The following is a 20,700-nucleotide window of genomic DNA, read 5'->3' on the forward strand; positions in this document are numbered from 1 at the left end:
CGAAGAGCCCCATGTTGAGGTCAACTGCTGTGCCGTCTATCTACTGTAAACTGCTGGTATCACCCAGTGGATGGTCTTGGTAATAAATACCATAATTTCTATTATTACTATTATCATTATTTGCAAGTGTCTTATTAATTGGCTCCAAAAGACGTGTGTTAAACAGTCTCAACTGTATCTCCCCTCTTCTTGTTTCTATGGTAATATTTACCGACATCCAACAGTACATTCCAAATAAATAGGAAGTAGTCATTGAGCCGAGCAGGATGTTCAATGATGTAAGGTACATTTTCAGAGTTACTATGAAATGTAATAAGGAAGGAAGCAAAGCAACATTTTGTGGATAAAATACTTTATTCCAAGGCTCCAGTACAAACATTACACAGAGTTAGGTGTTACAGACCAAGGAATAATGTTACATGTTATGTAAAAACATGACGATGGGAATCATTTTACCTTAAAAAAAAAGCTGTAAAAGGGAGAAGGAATGGAGGCAGGACTTTAATTGAATCTTCTCTCTGAAGCAAGAGTCCAAAGAAAGGTTTGCGTTTAATTTTTCCGAATCGAGGTACCGAACGAGTGTTGTCGCAGAGGGTCAAGTAGAGACGGCTTCTTAGGAGGTGCCAGAAATGACATGGCACTCCCCATGGTGGGGGAGGGAGGTGGAGGAGACGGGAAGGTGGGGGGAGGGTTAGGAGAGGGATGCTGATGAGTGTCCATGCTTAATAAGCGTGGTTGGCCACGAACAGTGATTCTCCAGCGGCGGCGCTGTCTCCGGAAGAAACATACTTGCCTTGGCAGGCCAGGCTGTTGGCCTGTGGAAGGAAAGAAACGCAATATAAGAACAATATAAACTTGTTTTCTGCTGATATTTTCTAAGTGCGGAATATACTGTACATTGTGGCTTCCTATACATCCATACTATAAATATCCCACTGGGCACACACTGGTTGAATCAATGTTGTTTCCACGTCATTTCAATTACGTTGAACCAACGTGAAATAGACATTGATTTGACGTCTGTGCCCAGTTGGATGTGGCTTCTATACAGCCATAAATAATCACATATGAAATATAAGCAAAATATATGACAATCACATATGAAATATATGCGAAATATATGAAAATAAATGGAAAAAAATATATTTGGTTATTCGTACCAGAGCTCTCTTGATGAACTCCTCCTGGGCAGCCTTGCCATTCTCGGGCTTGCCACCCCATGCCTTCAGGGCGGATGCCTGGAGGGCACGGCCATAGGAGAAAGTAATGGCCCATGGCCTGTGCAGGGGGCACTGGTTCATGACATTCAGGTTGATGGAGGCTTCCTCCTCAGACTGGCCACCGGACAGGAAGGTGATGCCTGTGGGTGAAGCAGGGAAGAAGAGGGGTTATTTTATTGTAAACATCTACTTAAAGAAGATACATCAACAAATTGGTGTGTGTCTAGAACTGTATGTGAAATATATAATAAAATACTGTATGTAATAATGTAACTACACACTAGGTGTAAGTGCCATAGTCATGGAGGGTGAGTTTGTGTTTGTGAAAACGTGTGATAACATTGAGTGTGAGTGGATGAAGCTGGAAGTTTAGAAATGTATAAGTGTATCGTGCTTTACTGTATATTGGGCTGTATTCAGTGTGTTGTCGGCCGCTCACCGGGGACTGCTGGGGGCACGGTGCGGCGCAGGGCGGTGATGGTGGCCATGGCGATGTCCTGGTGGGTGTACTTGTGTGAGCAGGAGTGTCCGGCGGTGACCATGTTGGGCTTCAGGAGGGTACCCTCCAGGTAGACGTGATGGTCGGACAGAGCCTTGTACATTGCGGCCAGGACCTTCTCAGTCACGTACTGGGTGCGCTTCAGGTCATGGTCACCGTCGGGGAGGATCTCGGGCTCAACAATGGGGACAATGCCGTGCTAGAAGAGGGCAGAGGTCATGAGTACTAAAATACGCTTTTAGCCAACAGAGCATGTTATTGATCATGACAGTTAACAGTCAGAACAGTGAGACTTTAATGGTGGCTCTTCTCCCATCGTTCCTGTCTATCCCTCTACAGCTATCTTTTCAATAAAAACTAACAGAGAAAAACGGTGTTTTAAGATATTGTGATTTTCCAATGTGTGATTTGTGATATGTGTGTGTTGTTTTCCTAGGATTACTGGACATATAACAGTGAGCAGTCCTGGCTAAACTGATATCCCTGAACTATGGTTGTGAAGAGATCAGAAGGGACTGTTATTTACTAGTCTCATGTTTAACTGAGCATTTGGAAACACATAGCTCTATTAATTGATCTTAATATCTCACTGATAGCTCTACCCACTGAGCCACCAAGTGAGCCCAGACACATACCAGAAAATCTGCTATACCTTACTCATGACAGAACATACTGTAGCGTTCATATCTTTCAAAAAACTAAAGTGTTGCCTGGTCTGGTACTACTTTATACACTTTTAATAACACTTTTAGGTATGCATTTATAATATTTGTAATAATTTCTGAAGAATTTATAAGCATTTAATACATTTATAATGGCTTATTTCATGAATGTTAATATAGTGTAACCCACACGTATACAGAGAGTCAATGATTCGAAGGTAACTTGTGGCCCATATGGGAATTGAACCCACAAACTTGCCATTGTTGACACTATGTTTTGACTACTTGAGCTAATGAACTAACAAGACCACTGAGACCTTGAGAAAGGGTATTTTCTATGTGATTCTTACCATCTGGCAGATGCTGGCATAACGGGCCAGGACATTGCAATTCTCCATGATGGCCAGGCGGGAGGGGGTGGTGGAGGTGATCTTCAGCACACAACGCCACTTGGCGAAGTCGCAACCGTCCTTCTTATACTGGGCGCAACGCTCATACAGGCCATCCAAACCTGAGGGAGAAAGGGATTGAGGCAGGGACAGAAAAAAGAGATGAGTATAGGAGGGTATTTTGTGAGGGTATTGTATTGTATGTGTGTATTGTATCTAGGTTGGAATACTATTCAAGCATATTGTGACTTTATAAACAAATGTGATTGATTGTATGTTGTATTGATTGATTGTATGTATTTATATTAGTTGTGAATCCCATAGATTTTCTATTCTTCCTCTTTACCCTGGGTGGTGGTCTCTCCGTTGGTTCCGGCAAGGGGGACGACACCTTTGTCAACCTTGATGCCTACAACCCAGCCTCTGGACTTGACGTGCTCGGGGAAGGTCTTGCCGGCATCGGTCTTCTGGTACAGGGTTTCGTGGAAGAAGATGACGCCACCAATGCAAGGACCGGCGCGCTCGTCGGCGGTGAAGAGGAGCTGGCGGTACAGCCTCCTGTTCTCCTCTGTGTTCTCAGCGTTGATGCTCTGGAAGCGCTTGGCAACGCTGCCTGTTGGGGGGAAAGTGAGAGAGGGAGTGAGGATTAGATTCACAGAATGAAATAGAGCATTATGCTATATCTCTGTGGTTAAACTGAATTCCGAATTTGCACAATTTAGTAGTTCAATTGTCCTTAGCCATGTGAATGAAATGAAATTAACTTGAACTGAACTATGGAATGGTGGCTTATTGGAAGTAGCATTTAAAGTTGAAATGTGGTATTGTTTTTATTTTATTAAGTTTATTTGGCAGGGACAATGCACAACAAAACATAGGCCTCAGAGCACTGAGAAATTATGTGTCGCACCATATTTAGCTAATAGCTACTTTCCATCTGTACCATGGATCATTTAGCTATTTGATTTAGAATTTTAGGACCCCTTTAGTTATAAAAACAAATATAAAAACATTATTTGATAAAGTATTGAATTTGTCCTTTACTACTGTAGCCCATAGAAACGCAATGAATAACACATTCATAAATGGCAAAAAAAACAGTCACAAAATGAATGATAAGGAATAAGGTTTTGAAGTGTCTGTCCTATATCTAGGAGATATAAGAAAGATCAGGTAATATTATTGTTTTTTTGGACACATATTTAACCCCTTATTTTTGTTGGCACAAAACTATCTCCATTCTTCCATTCATTTGAATGGGTTACCTTCAGACGAGTCCCGTGACACTTGTGGGGGTTGGAGAGCAACACAGACATCACCATCATGTGCGTCAATAGACTCAATAGACTCTTAAGAAATAACAGATGATAACTTGGAAGCCATTGCTCAGCACTCCATGGGTGTGACGGTGTCGTCGGCATACATCTCCACTCCCTGGTACACAAAAGGAAGGTCATTGATGTATAGACTGAATAACAGGGACCCAAGGATGGACCCATGGGGCACTCCCATGGTGCACCTCCTTAGTGGTGACAGGACATCATTTATCCGGACACACTGGACCCAGTCGGCTAGGTAGGACTCCATCCAGTGAAGAGCACTTTGCGAGAGGTTGAACCAGGAGAGTTTGGAGAGAAGGACATTATGCTTGACGGTGTCAAACACCTTCCGCATGTCGAGGAAGACCGCCCCTACCACGCCCCCTGTATCCAGCTTGGCCTTGATCGTCTCTAGGAGATAGAAATATGCTGTCTCTGTTGAGTGGTTCACCCTAAACCCAAACTGATTGGGTGAAGGGAGACAGTCCTTGTGTTCAGGTGTGCTGTGAGCTGTTCCAGTACAACGTTTTCAGCAACCTTAGAGATGACAGGGAGTATACTGATAGGCCTGTAGTTGCTCACTTCCTGCTGGTCTCCAGATTTATGTACATGGGTCACGATGGCAGTCTTCCATGCCTTTGGGAATGAACTTTCTTGCATTGATAAGTTGATTATCTGGGTAAATGGGGTGGCTAGGCTGTCTCTGTCATTTTTTAAAAATACAGTATCAAGACCATACACATCCTTTGCTTTAGAGTTTGAAAGTGAGGAGAGGACTTTCTTGACCTTTTCCTCACTAGTGGACTCCAAATAACAACTGGTATGGCTATCGCTGCTGGGGATCATGGATAGGACTCTTGGGTTAAACTTTTGGCCCAGCTCTTGGACTGAGTCAATAAAATAGTCATTAAAGGTGGTTGCAATGACTTAGCTGTTGTCTTGAAGCTTTCCATTGACTTTCAGTTGTAGTTCACCAGACTTGGCATGACCCTTCCCAGTGAGTTTGTTAATATTTTTCCATATGACCTTGCTGTTCCATTTTTGCCTCATTAATGATATTGAGAAATAAATTGGCTTTGGCTTTCCTGAGGCTCATTGTCACTTTGTTTCTCAGTCCTTTATAGACTAGTCGGTCAACATCTAGGACAGATTTTAGAGACTGTTTCAGAGCAGCATCTCTCTTCTTCATAAGTTGCCATAGAGTGTCATTGAACCAAGGTAGGCCTTGTTTGTTGTTGGGTTTGTGAGGCACCTGTTTAGTGAATTTGGTGAGAATCTGGCCATTAGTTTATTATAGTCGTTTTACAGATTTACTCTATTTGGTTTGCTCTATTTGGTTTGCCCAAAGCATCACTGGGAGCACACTGCCTGCCCTCCAGGACACCTACAGCACCCGATGTCACAGATCATCAAGGACATCAACCACCCTAGCCACGGCCTGTTAACCCTGCTATCATCCAGAAGGCAAGGTCAGTACAGGTGCATCAAAGCTGGGACAGAGAGACTGAAAAACAGCTTCTATTTCAAGGCCATCAGACTGTTAAATAGCCATCACTAGCCGGCTACCACCCGGTTACTCAACCCTGCACCTTAGAGGTTGCTGCCCTATGTACATAGACATGGAATCACTGGCCACTTTAATAATTGAACACTAGTCACTTTAATAATGTTTACATACTGCTTTACTCTTCTCATATATATATATATATACTGTATTCTATTCTACTGTATTTTAGTCAATGCCACTCCGACATTGCTCGTCCTAATATTAATATATTTCTTAATTCCATTCTTTTACTTGTAGATTTTTTTGTGTATTGTTGTGAATTGTTAGAAACTACTGCACTGTTGGAGCTAGGAACACAAGCATTTCGCTACACCCGCAATAACATCTGCAAAAAAATGAATAATGTGTATGTTACCAATAAAATTTGATTTGATTTTTTATTTCATCCTCAAATTGCTCCAGGTCTTTTTTTTGAATGCAAAATGTTTATTTTTATTTTTACTTGTGGTTCTAATGGAATGTTTTGGAGAAGTTATAATAAGGTGAAAAAACAAACCCCTTGTGACAATGTTGTTGCTCTGATTATGAATATGTCTTTGCATGTGTGCCTTTTCATTCCATAGGTGTGGGTCTGTGTGTACATTGTGTGTCCAACCAGTGTTTGCTCTGCGTACCAGTAGACTCATCAGCTGCGAGGATTCCCTTGCCCTTGGCGACGATCTTGAGAGCGATGTCACTAAGCTCCTTCTTCTGGTCAGGAGTGAGGAAGGGGAATGCGTGAGGCATCTTGACTAAAGGAAGAGAAAAGGGGGGAGACACTGGTTAACATGAGGTGTTCTGAGGAGAGAGAGAGTGATTGAGATACATAAAAGTGCATACAGACACAGATAAGTGGTAGATATTTGGTCGGCGGCCCCCACACCTCGCGGCATTTGACATTTGACAAAATGTCATGCAATTCTACACATTTTGCCATGGCGTGGAGAGACATCTTTACAGTTTTAAAGCTAATTTCCTGCAATTCTACACATTTTGCCATGTTAATAATAATAATTATTTAATATGATATCTGATTGAGAGTGACTGACAAAATCAATGGGAGCCCCTTGGATGTCAGGGCCCCTGGGAACGTGTCCTGCGTGCCCAGTCGATATTCGCCCATGATTACTACAAGTTTAGATAGCTGGCTAGATTAATTTACCAATAATATATATTTTTTGCTGACATGGCTAATTGAGTGACTGTCAGTGACTGACATAACAAGAAAAAAACTGCTGATGCACAAACAAATTTCGAAATTGCAACTTGTGAGACAGCTCCCCTAAATGCAGCAAAAGTCATACTTCAGGGAGGGTCTCTAAATAATGCTAATTTAACCATTCTCGTATTTGTTTCAAATGCAGTGGTAAATATGACAATAAAATATTCCAATGAAACGAACACCCCCACCTCTCTGTTTTGGTTTAAACCATTTATTTCTATGTGGCAGAACTGTCTATCCAGTAGTGTTGAATTTTGGCCTCGGCTGAGCTCCTTTACGCATAGATTTGCCATTGTACTTCCTCATTTTCGCCATTTGTTTACCATGTGTCCTTGATAAACAAAATAGCCTTTACTCCAATGCATTAGATTTATCCGTTTATTTATCATTGTTTGCTTTTGTCAGTCAGCTGTTTAGAGCACTCATTGCTTTGTTTTTCAGGTGTATGCGGGCAGGCCTACTGGTGTTCTCCGTGCCGTCCGTGGCCAGAAGTAGTAGACCATTTAGTTAGCTTTATTATTTTCTATCAATGTTTGTTTTCTTTCCTGGATCAGCTGATGATGGTCGACAATATCACTAGACAACTAACCTACAGCTAGACACCAATGCACATCCAATCCATCCAACAAGTATACCTTAATGTCAGTAGGCCTATAGTTTACTTTTTTGTTTGGAGGCACTTGATTTTGCAATTTCGTAGGCCTACATTATTTTGGATTTTTGTGCCCATGAGAACTGTTTTCACGGCGAAACATAATAAAATGTTACATAGGCATAGTTACACTTACAGTGCATTTTCCAAGATTTCCTAGATCCATGATTTGTACAGGGTTTAAGTTCAATGTTCAAATTCAATTGTTAAATGCTTAATAATTACAAATAACACTGTCATAAATGTCATTAATGTAAGGAAAGAAAGGTAAGGTTTTATATTACACGATCTGTGAAAACTCCAAGCATTAATTCATGAATTATGGACAACTCATGAACTAGGGTGTAAAACATGTTTTGATTCAACTCATGTATTATATTGAATATAGGCTAGATATTCTGCATGTGTTCATGTGTTTAAAATTGCCTCGGCTGAGAGGGTAGGCTACTGGCAGTGATATAGGCCTAGTGGAGGGTAAACGCAAGTAAACACTGTTTACCCACCTTTCTAAAAAAATGCATTGAAAGTATAGGGAGCATTACAATTTTTCACCACGAATGGAAATCAGACTTTACCCACCTATTTTTTTTTTAACACTAGGCCTACACCCACTATTGGTAGGCCAATTTGAAAGTTCATGGTAATACACATTGTAGCCTAGTCTAGTAAGTTGACCCTGTGTGTTAGGGTGACCATCCAGTTTTTCCCGGGACAGTTTCAGTCCTGTTTTTCCCGGGACAGTTTCATCCCCATTTCAGGCTACTAAAAGGTCAATTTGTCAGCAGGATGCATCAATGAATGTAGGCCTACTCAATGGCAATCACTGAATGTCATTAGGCACAGTTTTTGGTGTTTCGTAACAGATGGCTATTTCCATTCATCAAATGTCACGAGTAGGCCTATACATGCAGTTTGGATGCTGGAATTATTTTGGAGTGGACCAAACATGCACAGGTAGCCTACTTTTTTAAGTGATTTGTTTGACAATCAGATGTTACAAAACACCAGAAACTGTGCCTAATGACATTCAGTGATTGCCATTGAGTAGGCCTACATTCATTGATGCATCTTCCATAGCCTGAAGACCATGTGCCCCCGTACATTGACTCTGTACCGGTACCCACTGTATATAGCCTCCCTACTGTTATTTTATTTTACTGCTGCTCTTTAATTATCTATTTTTTTTGTATTTTTACTTATCTATTTCTTTACTTAACACTTATTTTTCTTAAAACTGCATTGTTGGTTAAGGACTTGTAAGTAAGCATTTCACTGTTGTATTCGGCACATGTGGCAAATACATTTTGATTTGATTTGATGCCTTTGTACAGAGATGGAAACTCACCAAATACCAAAAAGGTGGACTGCAAGGCTATGTTAAGTTAAATAAATAAATGACTATAGTAATTGACTAGGTGCCAAATAAAGTAACAGGGTTGAAGTTTTAATCTTAAATCATCGAAAAAAATCTGCCAATTTCTATTTTTTTAAAAATCCGTAAACATTTCTGTGAAACTGTCTACGTTTTACTTGTGGATTTTGAAGAAAAAAAATCTAAGCTCAAGATGTGCGAATTTGTGTGTCTATACGCCATTTTAAAACCAATACATATTTTTGAGTAAACCTATTTTGGGTTAAGACAAGCAACTATGATTAAGGGCAAACATCATGCTAAGCTTGAAAGCTGAGTTTGAATAAGACATCCGATTAACATTTTGCATTTATAACGGTTGGTTTTACTATATCTAATAAATAACCAAGCCATTGATGGATCAATAGATAAAATAAATGCATGTCTCTCGTCTGCCCCTGCAAGCCAGTCGGCATATGTGTCATCACACTCCCTCATCTGATTGGTCGAGTAGGCGTGCCTTCTGATTTTGTGGCTGTGGTAACTAGTGAAGACCGTCCATTTGGGTGATTGTCTGTGTGTCTTTTCGAATGTTCCTCTTTTTGTCAGTGTGTCTGTCTATCTTCCTTTTTTGTAATATGTAAGCTTAACATGCCCATATTCTGTCTGTCTGTTTGAGAGAGCAATATGACTGTCGTTGTCTGTCTGTAGGTCTGTTTGAGTGTTTTATGTAGCTGTGGTTGTCTGTCTGTCTGTCCATTTGAGAGTGCTGTGTGACTGTCGTTGTTAAGCTCTGGTATCTATTGCAGCAGGTGTCCCCACAGCCATGACAGGCATGTGAATGACCTTTTAGATTTTCTAGTCTCTCTTAACCCTGACCTTTCCCTTGGATGATCCACCTCCTCTCCCCTCCCCTCCACCACTCACACTATACCTCCTTTATCCAACCCCTGTCTTGTTACAGAACAACTCAATCAAAAAGGTCAAACTAAATATAAACATTGAAACATATGTAAGTGGTTATGTAAAAAGTACTGTGTGTGCGTGTGTGCAGCCCCGTTCAGTTGCTAACTCAGTGTGGTGGTGTCAGAACTAAGACCAATAAACTTTTATTTTATTTGATAGAGCTGTATAGAGAATTCATTCTGTGGAGTATTTGTAGTACAGTACAGTTAATAAGTACACTATAGGCTGAGTTAAAAGTGTACAGCGTGAGTAAAAGCTATAAGTGGGTCAAGTTGTCTCCACTTTTTTGGTCTAAGGAGGCTAGCGTAAAGCAATTAAGCAATGATACCTAATGTAGCAAAGCAACATTATGGTATGCTCACTTGAGTGAGCATTTAAGAGATGAATCTTGTATGAATGTTTTGAGGATAGAGATGTGTCTAATGCATGCGTAATAATTTTATTAGCATTGATGCACCATGGATTGTATTATAACAACAACGCTTCTGAAAATTCTACTCTGGCATTTGCTCTTGTAGTCTAATAGAAGTTTTGTAATGCCAGCAGATGATGTTTGCAGTGCTCTTTCAATTCTATATCACACTCATACTGCATGAGCAATATATAAAAATATTAAGTACAATCACCCAGAGCCTCAATAACATTTGCTATCCTAGATTTAAAAAATAAATACATAATTTTGTCTTATTAAGATATGATTAGATTCGTTTACCTTGGAGGGTTGTAGGAGAGCTGGGAGAAGAGAGGGGAGAAGATCCAACTGAAGTTTGCGACAACCTCCTGGTTTGCCTGGGCCACTATTTATCCTCCCATTGTGACCTCTCACATTTCAGCCGCCTGGCTAAAATAAGAACAGCTCGCAACCGGAGAAGGGCGATGACTTTTAAAAAACATGTTGGAGTAACGCAGCTAAGCGTCCCATGTTATCGGGGGAAAGGACAAAGAGTAATTCGATGGGTGGCATGAGATCGTGAGTGGGAGAGAAGGATGGGGAGGAGAACAGATAAGAGTGGGTGCACATAGTCATAGAAAATAAAATGATACATGCCATTTAGAAGACACTTTAATACAAAGCAACTTACAGTAGTGCATGCATGTCACGCCCTGGCTCTGGGGACTCTGAAATGTTGAGCCAGGGTGTGGATTTTCTATGTTTAGTTTCACAGTGTAGCTTCTATGTTGTGTTTTCTATGTTCTGGGTTTTGTTCTAGATCGTATAGATCTATGTTGGTCAGGGTGGTTCCCAATCAGAGGCAGCTGTTGCTCGTTGTCTCTGATTGGGAGCCATACTTAGGTAGGCTGTTTTCAGCTATTCTTTGTGGGATCTTGTTCTAGTTGGTTTGTGTTAGACTGTTGACTGTCACGTTATCGTTTGTTGTTTTGTTTGTATTATCAGTCTAATTAATAAATATGTTTGCATTCAACGCTGCGCCTTGGCCCGCTTCTTCTCAAGACGATCGTGACAGAAGATCCCACCAAAACTGGACCAAGCAGTGTGTCCAGGAGCCATCGCCAGGGGAATCGCTAGCGGATCACCTTTGCAACCTCGACTGGGCCCAGCCAAGTGAAGAGCAGAAAGGTTGGACTTTGGAGCAGTGGAGTAAGAGTCTCGACTGGGCCAAGCCAAGTGAAGAGCAGAGAGGTTGGAATTGGGAGCAGTGGAGTGAGAGTTGGGCGAGAACCATGGAGGCCTGGTCCACGGGGGATAGACAAGCCCAGAATTTTTTTAGGGGGGGGCTCACGACGGGGCAGCAGGAGGCCGCGATAGAGCGGTCCAGCGGGTTGGCAGAGGAGGCCGCCAGGTTAAGGGGGCCACTGGTCACTAAGGGGAAGGAAAGTGTAGAGGCACGGCGAGAGGTACTGGGGTGTGTTACCAGTCTGGTCCGGCCCGTTCCTGATGCCCGCGTAGGGCCAGGGGTGTGTGTCCCCAGTACGGTCCGGCCTGTTCCTGTCCCTCGCATCGAGCCTGTGGTGCGCGTCGCCAGCCCGGTCCGGCCTGTTCCTGCTCCCCGCATCGAGCCTGTGGTATGCTTCGCCAGCCCGGTCCGGCCCGTTCCTGCTCCCTGCACCAAGTCAGTAGTGCGCTTCGTCAGCCCAGTCCGGCCCGTTCCTGCTCCCCGCATCGAGCCTGTGGTACGCTTCGCCAGCCCGGTCCGGCCCGTTCCTGCTCCCCGCACCAAGTCAGTAGTGCGCTTCGTCAGCCCGGTCCGGCCCGTTCCTGCTCCCTGCACCAAGTCAGTGGTGCGCTTCGTCAGTCCGGCACGGCCCGTGCCTGCTCCCCGCACCAAGCCTATGGTGCGTGTCGCTAGCCCGGCCCGGCCCGCTCCTGCTCCCCGCACCAAGTCAGTGGTGCGCTTCGTCAGGCAGGCTCGGCCTGTTCCTGCTCCCCACACCAAGCCAGTGGTGTGCGTCGTCAGCCCGGCTCGGCCTGTTCCTGCTCCCCACACCAAGCCAGTGGTGTGCGTCGTCAGCCCGGCTCGGCCTGTTCCTGCTCCCCACACCAAGCCAGTGGTGTGCGTCGTCAGTCCGGCACAGCCGTGCCTGTTCCACCGGTGCCTGGTCCGTACCGGTCAGCTGCTCCACGTCGGAGCTAGAGCAATCCGCTCCACCAGTGTTCAGTCCAGCTCCGGCCAGCAGGGCCAGACCGGACCAGGGGTACTGTGGGGGGTTAGAGAGGGAGTGGGGATCATGCCCAGAGCCGGATCCGCCGCCAAGGCGGAGTGCCCACCCGGTCCCTCCCCTGTGGTGTTCTGTTGGCGCGGTCGGAGTCCGCGCCTTTGGGGGGGGTACTGTCACGCCCTGGCTCTGGGAAATGTTGAGCCAGGGTGTGGATTTTCTATGTTTAGTTTCACGGTGTAGCTTCTATGTTGTGTTTTCTATGTTCTGGGTTTTGTTCTAGATCGTATAGATCTATGTTGGTCAGGGTGGTTCCCAATCAGAGGCAGCTGTTGCTCGTTGTCTCTGATTGGGAGCCATACTTAGGTAGGCTGTTTTCAGCTATTCTTTTTGGGATCTTGTTCTAGTTGGTTTGTGTTAGACCGTTGACTGTCACGTTATCGTTTGTTGTTTTGTTTGTGTTATCAGTCTAATTAATAAATATGTTCGCATTCAACGCTGCGCCTTGGCCCGCTTCTTCTCAAGACGATCGTGACAATGCACACATTTCAATATGGTTCATCCCAGTGGGACTCAAACCCATGATCATTAAGTTGCAAGAGCCATGTAGGAGTAAAAAGAGGGGAATACGAAGCAAAATCTATGGAAGAGAGGGGAAAAGAGCTGAGATGCTCGATAACACTTCGGTAACACTAAGCTGACAGTTCAATTGTGTTAATACTTGTAATATGCATGTATGCGCCTCCATGTCTTATTATAAAGCTTCATATTTTATGTCTGTCTATGTAACACATTTTCAACTGAGATGGTTATAAAACATTATAAAGGGCTCATACGTGCTTTTGACAAGTTGTACAATGTGTTAAAACCACAACGTAATGCATTATACCTGTTGACTTTGAGTAAAGTGTTGCCAAGGTTTCTTTTCTGCATCTTTTCGAAAGATGGAAACCACATGTAGGAATTATCCTGCCACAGTTTGAATCGGGATTCATTCTACTTTGGTACTGTCTATTCAAATGTGATTCCTTTTCAGCATGATATCATTGATAAGCATAAATCTGGTACGATTTTGCAAAAAGATAGGCCTCACAGACATGATGCCTAAGTGAATACATTGCATTCAATAGGGGGAAGATTAGTGTCACAATATTGATGCATGCAGATAGGTATCAGAGACATAAAACCTATGTGAATATATTACATTCAGTGGGGGGAAGATTAGTGTCACAATATTGATACCTAGAGATAGTCATCAGAGACATGACTCCTACGTTAATACACTGCTCAAAAAAATAAAGGGAACACTTAAACAACACAATGTAACTCCAAGTGAATCACACTTCTGTGAAATCAAACTGTCCACTTAGGAAGCAACACTGATTGACAATAAATTGCACATGCTGTTCTGCAAATGGAATAGACAACAGGTGGAAATTATAGGCAATTAGCAAGACACCCCCAATAAAGGACTGGTTTTGCAGGTGGTGACCACAGACCACTTCTCAGTTCCTATGCTTCCTGGCTGATGCTGGCGGTGCTTTCACTCTAGTGGTAGCATGAGACAGAGTCTACAACCCACACAAGTGGCTCAGGTAGTGCAGCTCATCCAGGATGGCACATCAATGCGAGCTGTGGCAAGAAGGTTTGCTGTGTCTGTCAGCGTAGTGTCCAGAGCATGGAGGCGCTACCAGGAGACAGGCCAGTACATCAGGAGACGTGGAGGAGGCCGTAGGAGGGCAACAACCCAGCAGCAGGACTGCTACCTCCGCCTTTGTGCAAGGAGGAGCAGGAGGAGCACTGCCAGGGCCCTGCAAAATGACCTCCAGCAGGCCACAAATGTGCATGTGTCTGCTCAAACGGTCAGAAACAGACTCCATGAGGGTGGTATGAGGGCCCGACGTCCACAGGTGGGGGTTGTGCTTACAGCCCAACACCGTGCAGGACGTTTGGCATTTGCCAGAGAACACCAAGATTGGCAAATTTGCCACTGGCGCCCTGTGCTCTTCACAGATGAAAGCAGGTTCACACTGAGCACATGTAACAGACGTGACAGTCTGGAGACGCCGTGTAGAACGTTCTGCTGCCTGCAACATCCTCCAGCATGACCGGTTTGGCGGTGGGTCAGTCATGGTGTGGGGTGGCATTTCTTTGGGGGGCCGCACAGCCCTCCATGTGCTCGCCAGAGGTAGCCTGACTGCCATTAGGTACCGAGATGAGATCCTCAGACCCCTTGTGAGACCATATGCTGGTGCGGTTGGCCCTGGGTTCCTCCTAATGCAAGACAATGCTAGAGCTCATGTGACTGGAGTGTGTCAGCAGTTCCTGCAAGAGGAAGGCATTGATGCTATGGACTGGCCCGCCCGTTCCCCAGACCTGAATCCAATTGAGCACATCTGGGACATCATGTCTCGCTCCATCCACCAACGCCACGTTGCACCACAGACTGTCCAGGAGTTGGCGGATGCTTTAGTCCAGGTCTGGGAGGAGATCCCTCAGGAGACCACCCGCCACCTCATCAGGAGCATGCCCAGGCGTTGTAGGGAGGTCATACAGGCACGTGGAGGCCACACACACTACTGAGCCTCATTTTGACTTGTTTTAAGGACATTACATCAAAGTTGTATCAGCCTGTAGTGTGGTTTTCCACTTTAATTTTGAGAGTGACTCCAAATCCAGACCTCCATGGGTTGATACATTTGATTTCCATTGATCATTTTTGTGTGATTTTGTTGTCAGCACATTCAACTATGTAAAAAAAAAAGTATTGAATAAGATTATTTCATTCATTCAGATCTAGGATGTGTTATTTTAGTGTTCCCTTTATTTTTTTGAGCAGTGTACATTGCATTCAATGAGATTGACATATAGATATGCTTCAAGTAGTTTACACATAGGCCAATTGCATTCATGTCTATCGGTTTTCTCTCTCAATTCAATTCAATTCAATTCAAGGGGCTTTATTGGCATGGGAAGCATATGTTTACATTGCCAAAGCAAGTGAAATAGATAATAAACAAAAGTGAAATAAACAATAAAAAATTTACAGTAAACATTACACAAAAGTTCCAAAAGAATAAAGACATTTCAAATGTCAAATTCTGTCTATATTCAGTGTTGTAACGATGTGCAATAGTTAAACTACAAAAGGGAAAATAAATAAATATGGGTCGTATTTACAATGGGGTTTGTTCTTCACTGGTTAACCTTTTCTTTTGGCAACAGGCCACACATCTTGCTGCTGTGATTGCACACTGTGGTATTTCACCCAATAGATATGGGAGTTAATCGAAAATGGATTTGTTTTAAAATTCTTTGTGGGTCTGTGTAATCTGAGGGAAATATGTGTCTCTAATTTGGTCATATATTTGGCAGGAGGTTAGGAAGTGCAGCTCAGTTTCCACCTCATTTTGTGGGCAGTGTGCACATAGCCTGTCTTCTCTTGAAAGCCAGGTCTGCCTACGGCAGCCTTTCTCAATAGCCATGCTCACTGAGTCTGTACATAGTCAAAGCTTTCCTTAATTTTGGGTCAGTCACAGTGGTCAGAGAGAGAGAGACAACTATGTCTCTCTCTCACTCTCTCTCTCAATTCAATTCAAAGGAGCTTTATTGGCATGGAAACATATATCAACATTGCCAAAGGAAGTGGTCCTCTCCAAACACTACCGCTGCACCATCAAGAGCGTCCTGACCAGTTGCATCACGGCCTGGAACGGGAATTGCTCCGTCCATGGCTGCAAGGTCCTCCAGTGGGTGGTGAAGATGGCCCAGTACATCACTGGGACGTGCTCCCACCCATCTAGGATATCTACTTGAAATGGTGCCTGAGGAAGGCCTGCATCATCATCAAGGATCCCCACACATCCCAGCCACGGGTGTTTCTCTCCTTTAACGTTGGGCAGACGGTATCAGAGCATGAGGTCTGATACCAAAAGGCTCAGAGACAGTTTCTATCTACAAACCATCAGACTGCTGAACACTTGAACTGGACTGACCACCTGCTCTAATTCTCTGCACCTGAACACACATGCACTCACTCATGCAGATACCCACACAGACACACACACACATACATTCATGCTACACACACATCACAACTGCTGCTACCAGACTCTTACTGCTCAATTTATACACTTGCCCCATCCCCCTCTTCCCCAATACACGTGTAAATATTGAACTATAAAGTGTGACTTCCTGTATGAAACTTATGCTAAAATGTTTATTTTATTCTACTGCCATTTACTTAATGTTTGTATTTTTTTATTATTATTATTTCTTATTGTTGTTGCATTGTTGAGAAGGAACCTTCAAGTAAGCATTGAGTTGGACGATGTATACCATGCGTTTCTCGTACACACGACTAATACAACTTGAAACTTGAAACTAACAGATATGGGAGCTTGTCAATATTTGATTTGTTTTCAAATTATTTTTGGCTCTTTGTAATTTGAGGGAAACACTGTATAAAGAAATTTCAAATTCACATTTCTCTTATATCGTGGTACAGGTTAGGAAGTGCAGCTCAGTTTCCACCTAATTCTGTCGGCAGTGGGCACATTGCCTGTGTTCTCTCGATAGCGAGGCTATGCTCACTGAGTCTGTACATTGTACATTTTTCCCTCCGTTTTCTATCAGTCACTGTGGTCAGATATTCTGCCACCATGTACTGTCTGTTTAGGGCCAAATAGCATTTAAGTTTACTGTTAGATTTTGTCATGTTTTCCCAAGTTCTGTCCTGAAGCTTTGTTGGGTTGGCAGTGGTTTGTGAACTTACCCCCAGGACTAGCTGGATGAGGGGACTTTTTTCTATGTTCATTTCTTGGCATTTCAGGGCTTTGAAGTAGTAGGAATGGGGGTCGCTTGTTTATAGGTGGTTATAGAATTTGATGGCTAATTTTTTAAAATATTAATTAGTAACGGATATTGACCTAATTCTGCCCTGCATGCAATATTTGGGGCTTTGATCTGTACTCTTAAAATGATTTTGCAGGATTCTGCATGCAGGATTTCAATTTGATGTTTGTCAAATTTTTTTAAATATTGATTGGACCCTACACTTTACTTCCACATAGGGCAATTGGTTCCATTTTAGAATTGAATATTTTTAAGCAGGTTCTAATTGGTATGCCAATTTGAATGTAGTATTCAAATAGCGTAAAAAGCCCTTTCTCTTTAAGTTCATTAACATCCAAGAAGAAATTACCCATAGAGCTTATTTTTATGCCCAGATATGAATAGACTTTAGTGTGTTCTATGTCATTTGTTCCTACTATTAAATTAAGTTTTAAGTCTTGGGACTTTTTTGGAAAATGTCTGACAGAACGTATGTAGGATATTTCGATTATGTTGTAGACCCTCTTTAATGGGTGACAACAGAACTAGATCGTCTGCATACAGCAGGAATTTAACTTCTGTGTCATGCAGACTTTTCTAATAGTTTTGCAAATTCATTTATATACATGCATTCGGAAAGTATTCAGACCCCTTGACTTTTTCCACATTTTGTTACGTTACAGCCTTATTCTAAAATTGATTAAGTTATTTTTCCCCCCTCATCAATCTACACACAATACCCCATAATGATGAAGCAAAGACAGGTTTTTATAAATTTTTGCATATTTACTACAAATGAAAAATGGAAATATCACATTTACCTAAGTATTCAGACCCTTTAATCAGTACTTTTTTGAAGCACCTTTGGCAGTGATTACAGCCTTGAGTCTTCTTGGGTATGACGCTACAAGCTTGGCACACCTGTATTTGGGGAGTTTCTCCCATTCTTCCCTGCAGATCCTCTCAAGCTCTGTCAGGTTGGATGGGGAGCGTCTTTTCAGAGATGTTCGATCGGATTCAAGTCCGGGCTCTGGCTGGGCCACTCAAGGATATTCAGAGACTTGTCCTGAAGCCACTCCTGCGTTGTCTTGGCTGTGTGCTTAGAGTCATTGTCCTGTTGGAAGGTGAACCTTCGCCCCGCTCTGGAGCAGGTTTTCATCAAGGATCTCTTTGTACTTTGCTCCGTTCATCTTTCCCTCGATTCTGACTAGTCTCCCAGTCCCTGAAAAACATCCCCACCGCATGATGCTGCCACCACCATGCTTCACCGTAGGGATGGTGCCAGGTTTCCTCCAGACGTGACACTTGGCATTCAGGCCAAAGAGTTCAATCTTGGTTTCATCAGACCCGAGAATCTTGTTTCTCATGGTCTGAGAGTCCTTTAGGTGCCTTTTGGCAAACTCCAAGAGGGCTGTCATGTGCCTTTTACTGAGGAGTGGCTTCCGTCTGCCCACTCTACCATAAAGGTCTGATTGGTGGAGTGCTGCAGAGATCGTTATACTTCTGAAAGGTTCTCCCATCTCCACAGAGGAACACTGGAGCTCTTTCAGAGTGACCATTGGGTTTTTGGTCACCTCCCTGACCAAGGCACTTCTCCCCCGTTTGCTCAGTTTGGCCGGGCGGCCAGCTCTAGGAAGAGTCTTGGTGGTTCCAAACTTCTTCCATTTAAGAATGATGGAGGCCACTGTGTTCTTGGGGACCTTCAATGCTGCAGAAATGTTTTGGTACCCTTTCCCAGATCTGTGCCTCAACACAATCCTGTCTCGGAGCTCTACGGACAATTCCTTCGACCTCATGGCTTGGTTTTTGCTCTGACATGCACTGTCAACTGTGGGACATTATATATCCAAATCATGTCCAATCAATTGAGTTTACCACAGGTGGACTCCAATCAAGTTGTAGAAACATCTCAAGGATGATCAATGGAAACAGGATGCACCTGAGCTCAATTTCGATTCTCATAGCAATGGGTCTGAATACTTATGTAAATACATTTTATTTTATTTCTAACATCCTGTTTTCACTTTTTTATTATGGGGTAGTGTGTGTAGATTGATGAGGAAAAAATGATTTAATTGATTTTAGAATAAGGCTGTAACGTAACAAAATGTGGAAAAAGTCAAGGGGTCTGAATACTTTCCAAATGCACTGCATACACTGAGTGTACAAAACATTAGGAACACCTTCCTTATATTCAGTTGCAGACCTTTTTGCCCTCAGAACAGCCTCAATTTGTCGGGGCATAGACTGTACAAGGTGTCAAAAACATTCATTTTACATTTACATTTTAGCAGACGCTCTTATCCAGAGCGACTTACAGTTAGTGAATACATATATATATATTTTTTTTATACTGGCCCCACGTGGGAATCAAACCCACAACCCTGGCGTTGCAAACGCCATGCTCTATCAACTGAGCTACATCCCTGCCGGCCATTCCCTCCCCTACCCTGGGCCAATTGTGCGCCGCCCATGAGTCTCCCGGTCGCGGCCGGCTGCAACAGAGCCTGGATTCGAACCAGGATCTCTAGTGGCACAGTTAGCACTGCGATGCAGTGCCTTAGACCACTGCGCCACTCAGGGATGCTGACACATGTTGACTCCAATGCTTCCCACAGTTGTGTGAAGTTGGCTGGATGTCCTTTGGGTGGTGGACTATTCTTGATACACACGGGAAACTGTTGAGCATGAAAAATCTAGCAGCATTGCAGTTCTTGACACACTCAAACCGGTGTGCCTGGCACCTACTACCATACCACGTTCAAAGGGTGAATGTCTTGCCCATTCACCCTCTGAATAGCACACATACACAATCCATGTCTCAATGTGTCAATGTTTAAAAATCCTTCTTTAACCTGTCTCCTCCCTTTCATCTACACTGATTGAAGTGGATTTAACAAGTGACATGAATAATGGACATAGCTTTCACCTGGATTCACCTGGTCAGTCTATGTCATGGAAAGTTTTGTACAGTGTATGTTAAATAGAGTGGGGCTTAGGCTACAACTCTGTTGGACTCCCGAACCCTGAGTGAAGTATTATTTGTTTGCTTCTTTTTGTTGTTGTTGCACGTTTAATGTTTGTATACATAGATTTGATCAAATTAGAATGTGAGAAAATGTTTCTATTTTGGTTCACGTGGGTGTCAATAAGGAAGTTCCGGTGTAAATATAACGAGATGAGCAGTAATCAAATTTGGCTCTTGCTCAAGACACTGTGTTTTTGAAATAACATTAATATTTTACATGACAACATGTGGAGCCTCGAAAATAGAATTAGAATTTATAACAAAGTCAAAAACAAACATTTAGCTAGGCAAGTTGTTGTATTTTGATATTTTGTTTTTGGAATTGCAGTATGTATTTAGTTAGTTTGAGAATTTAGACTGAGCTAGCAACTTTTCACAGACTGTTTGGTCTGGACAA

At 43.1% G+C, this 20,700-nt stretch overlaps 1 protein-coding gene across 1 annotated transcript; it reads right to left on the reverse strand.

Moving 5' to 3' along the window:
- Positions 1 to 335: 335 nt before the first annotated feature.
- Positions 336 to 10,645, reverse strand: LOC121547162 (fructose-bisphosphate aldolase A). Its single transcript, XM_041858288.1, has 7 exons — positions 10,539 to 10,645; positions 6,271 to 6,387; positions 3,117 to 3,383; positions 2,732 to 2,892; positions 1,660 to 1,918; positions 1,161 to 1,360; positions 336 to 815 (listed from the first exon to the last, which is right to left on the reverse strand). The coding sequence occupies exons 2-7, from the start codon at positions 6,380 to 6,382 to the stop codon at positions 723 to 725; spliced, it is 1,092 nt and encodes a 363-aa protein (XP_041714222.1). The 5' UTR covers positions 6,383 to 6,387; positions 10,539 to 10,645; the 3' UTR covers positions 336 to 722.
- Positions 10,646 to 20,700: the final 10,055 nt, after the last annotated feature.

This window comes from Coregonus clupeaformis, chromosome 31 (genome assembly GCF_020615455.1).
Source record: "Coregonus clupeaformis isolate EN_2021a chromosome 31, ASM2061545v1, whole genome shotgun sequence".
In the NCBI taxonomy this organism is placed as follows: Eukaryota; Metazoa; Chordata; class Actinopteri; order Salmoniformes; family Salmonidae; genus Coregonus; species Coregonus clupeaformis.

Excerpts from the sequence above, each read along its gene's own strand:
- LOC121547162 (XM_041858288.1), bottom strand. The coding sequence starts at position 6,382 with ATGCCTCACGCATTCCCCTTCCTCACTCCTGACCAGAAGAAGGAGCTT. Across the intron at positions 1,361-1,659 it reads CGTGCCCCCAGCAGTCCCCG|GCATCACCTTCCTGTCCGGT; the intron begins GTGAGCGGCCGA and ends CTTCACCCACAG. Across the intron at positions 816-1,160 it reads AGTTCATCAAGAGAGCTCTG|GCCAACAGCCTGGCCTGCCA; the intron begins GTACGAATAACC and ends TTCCTTCCACAG.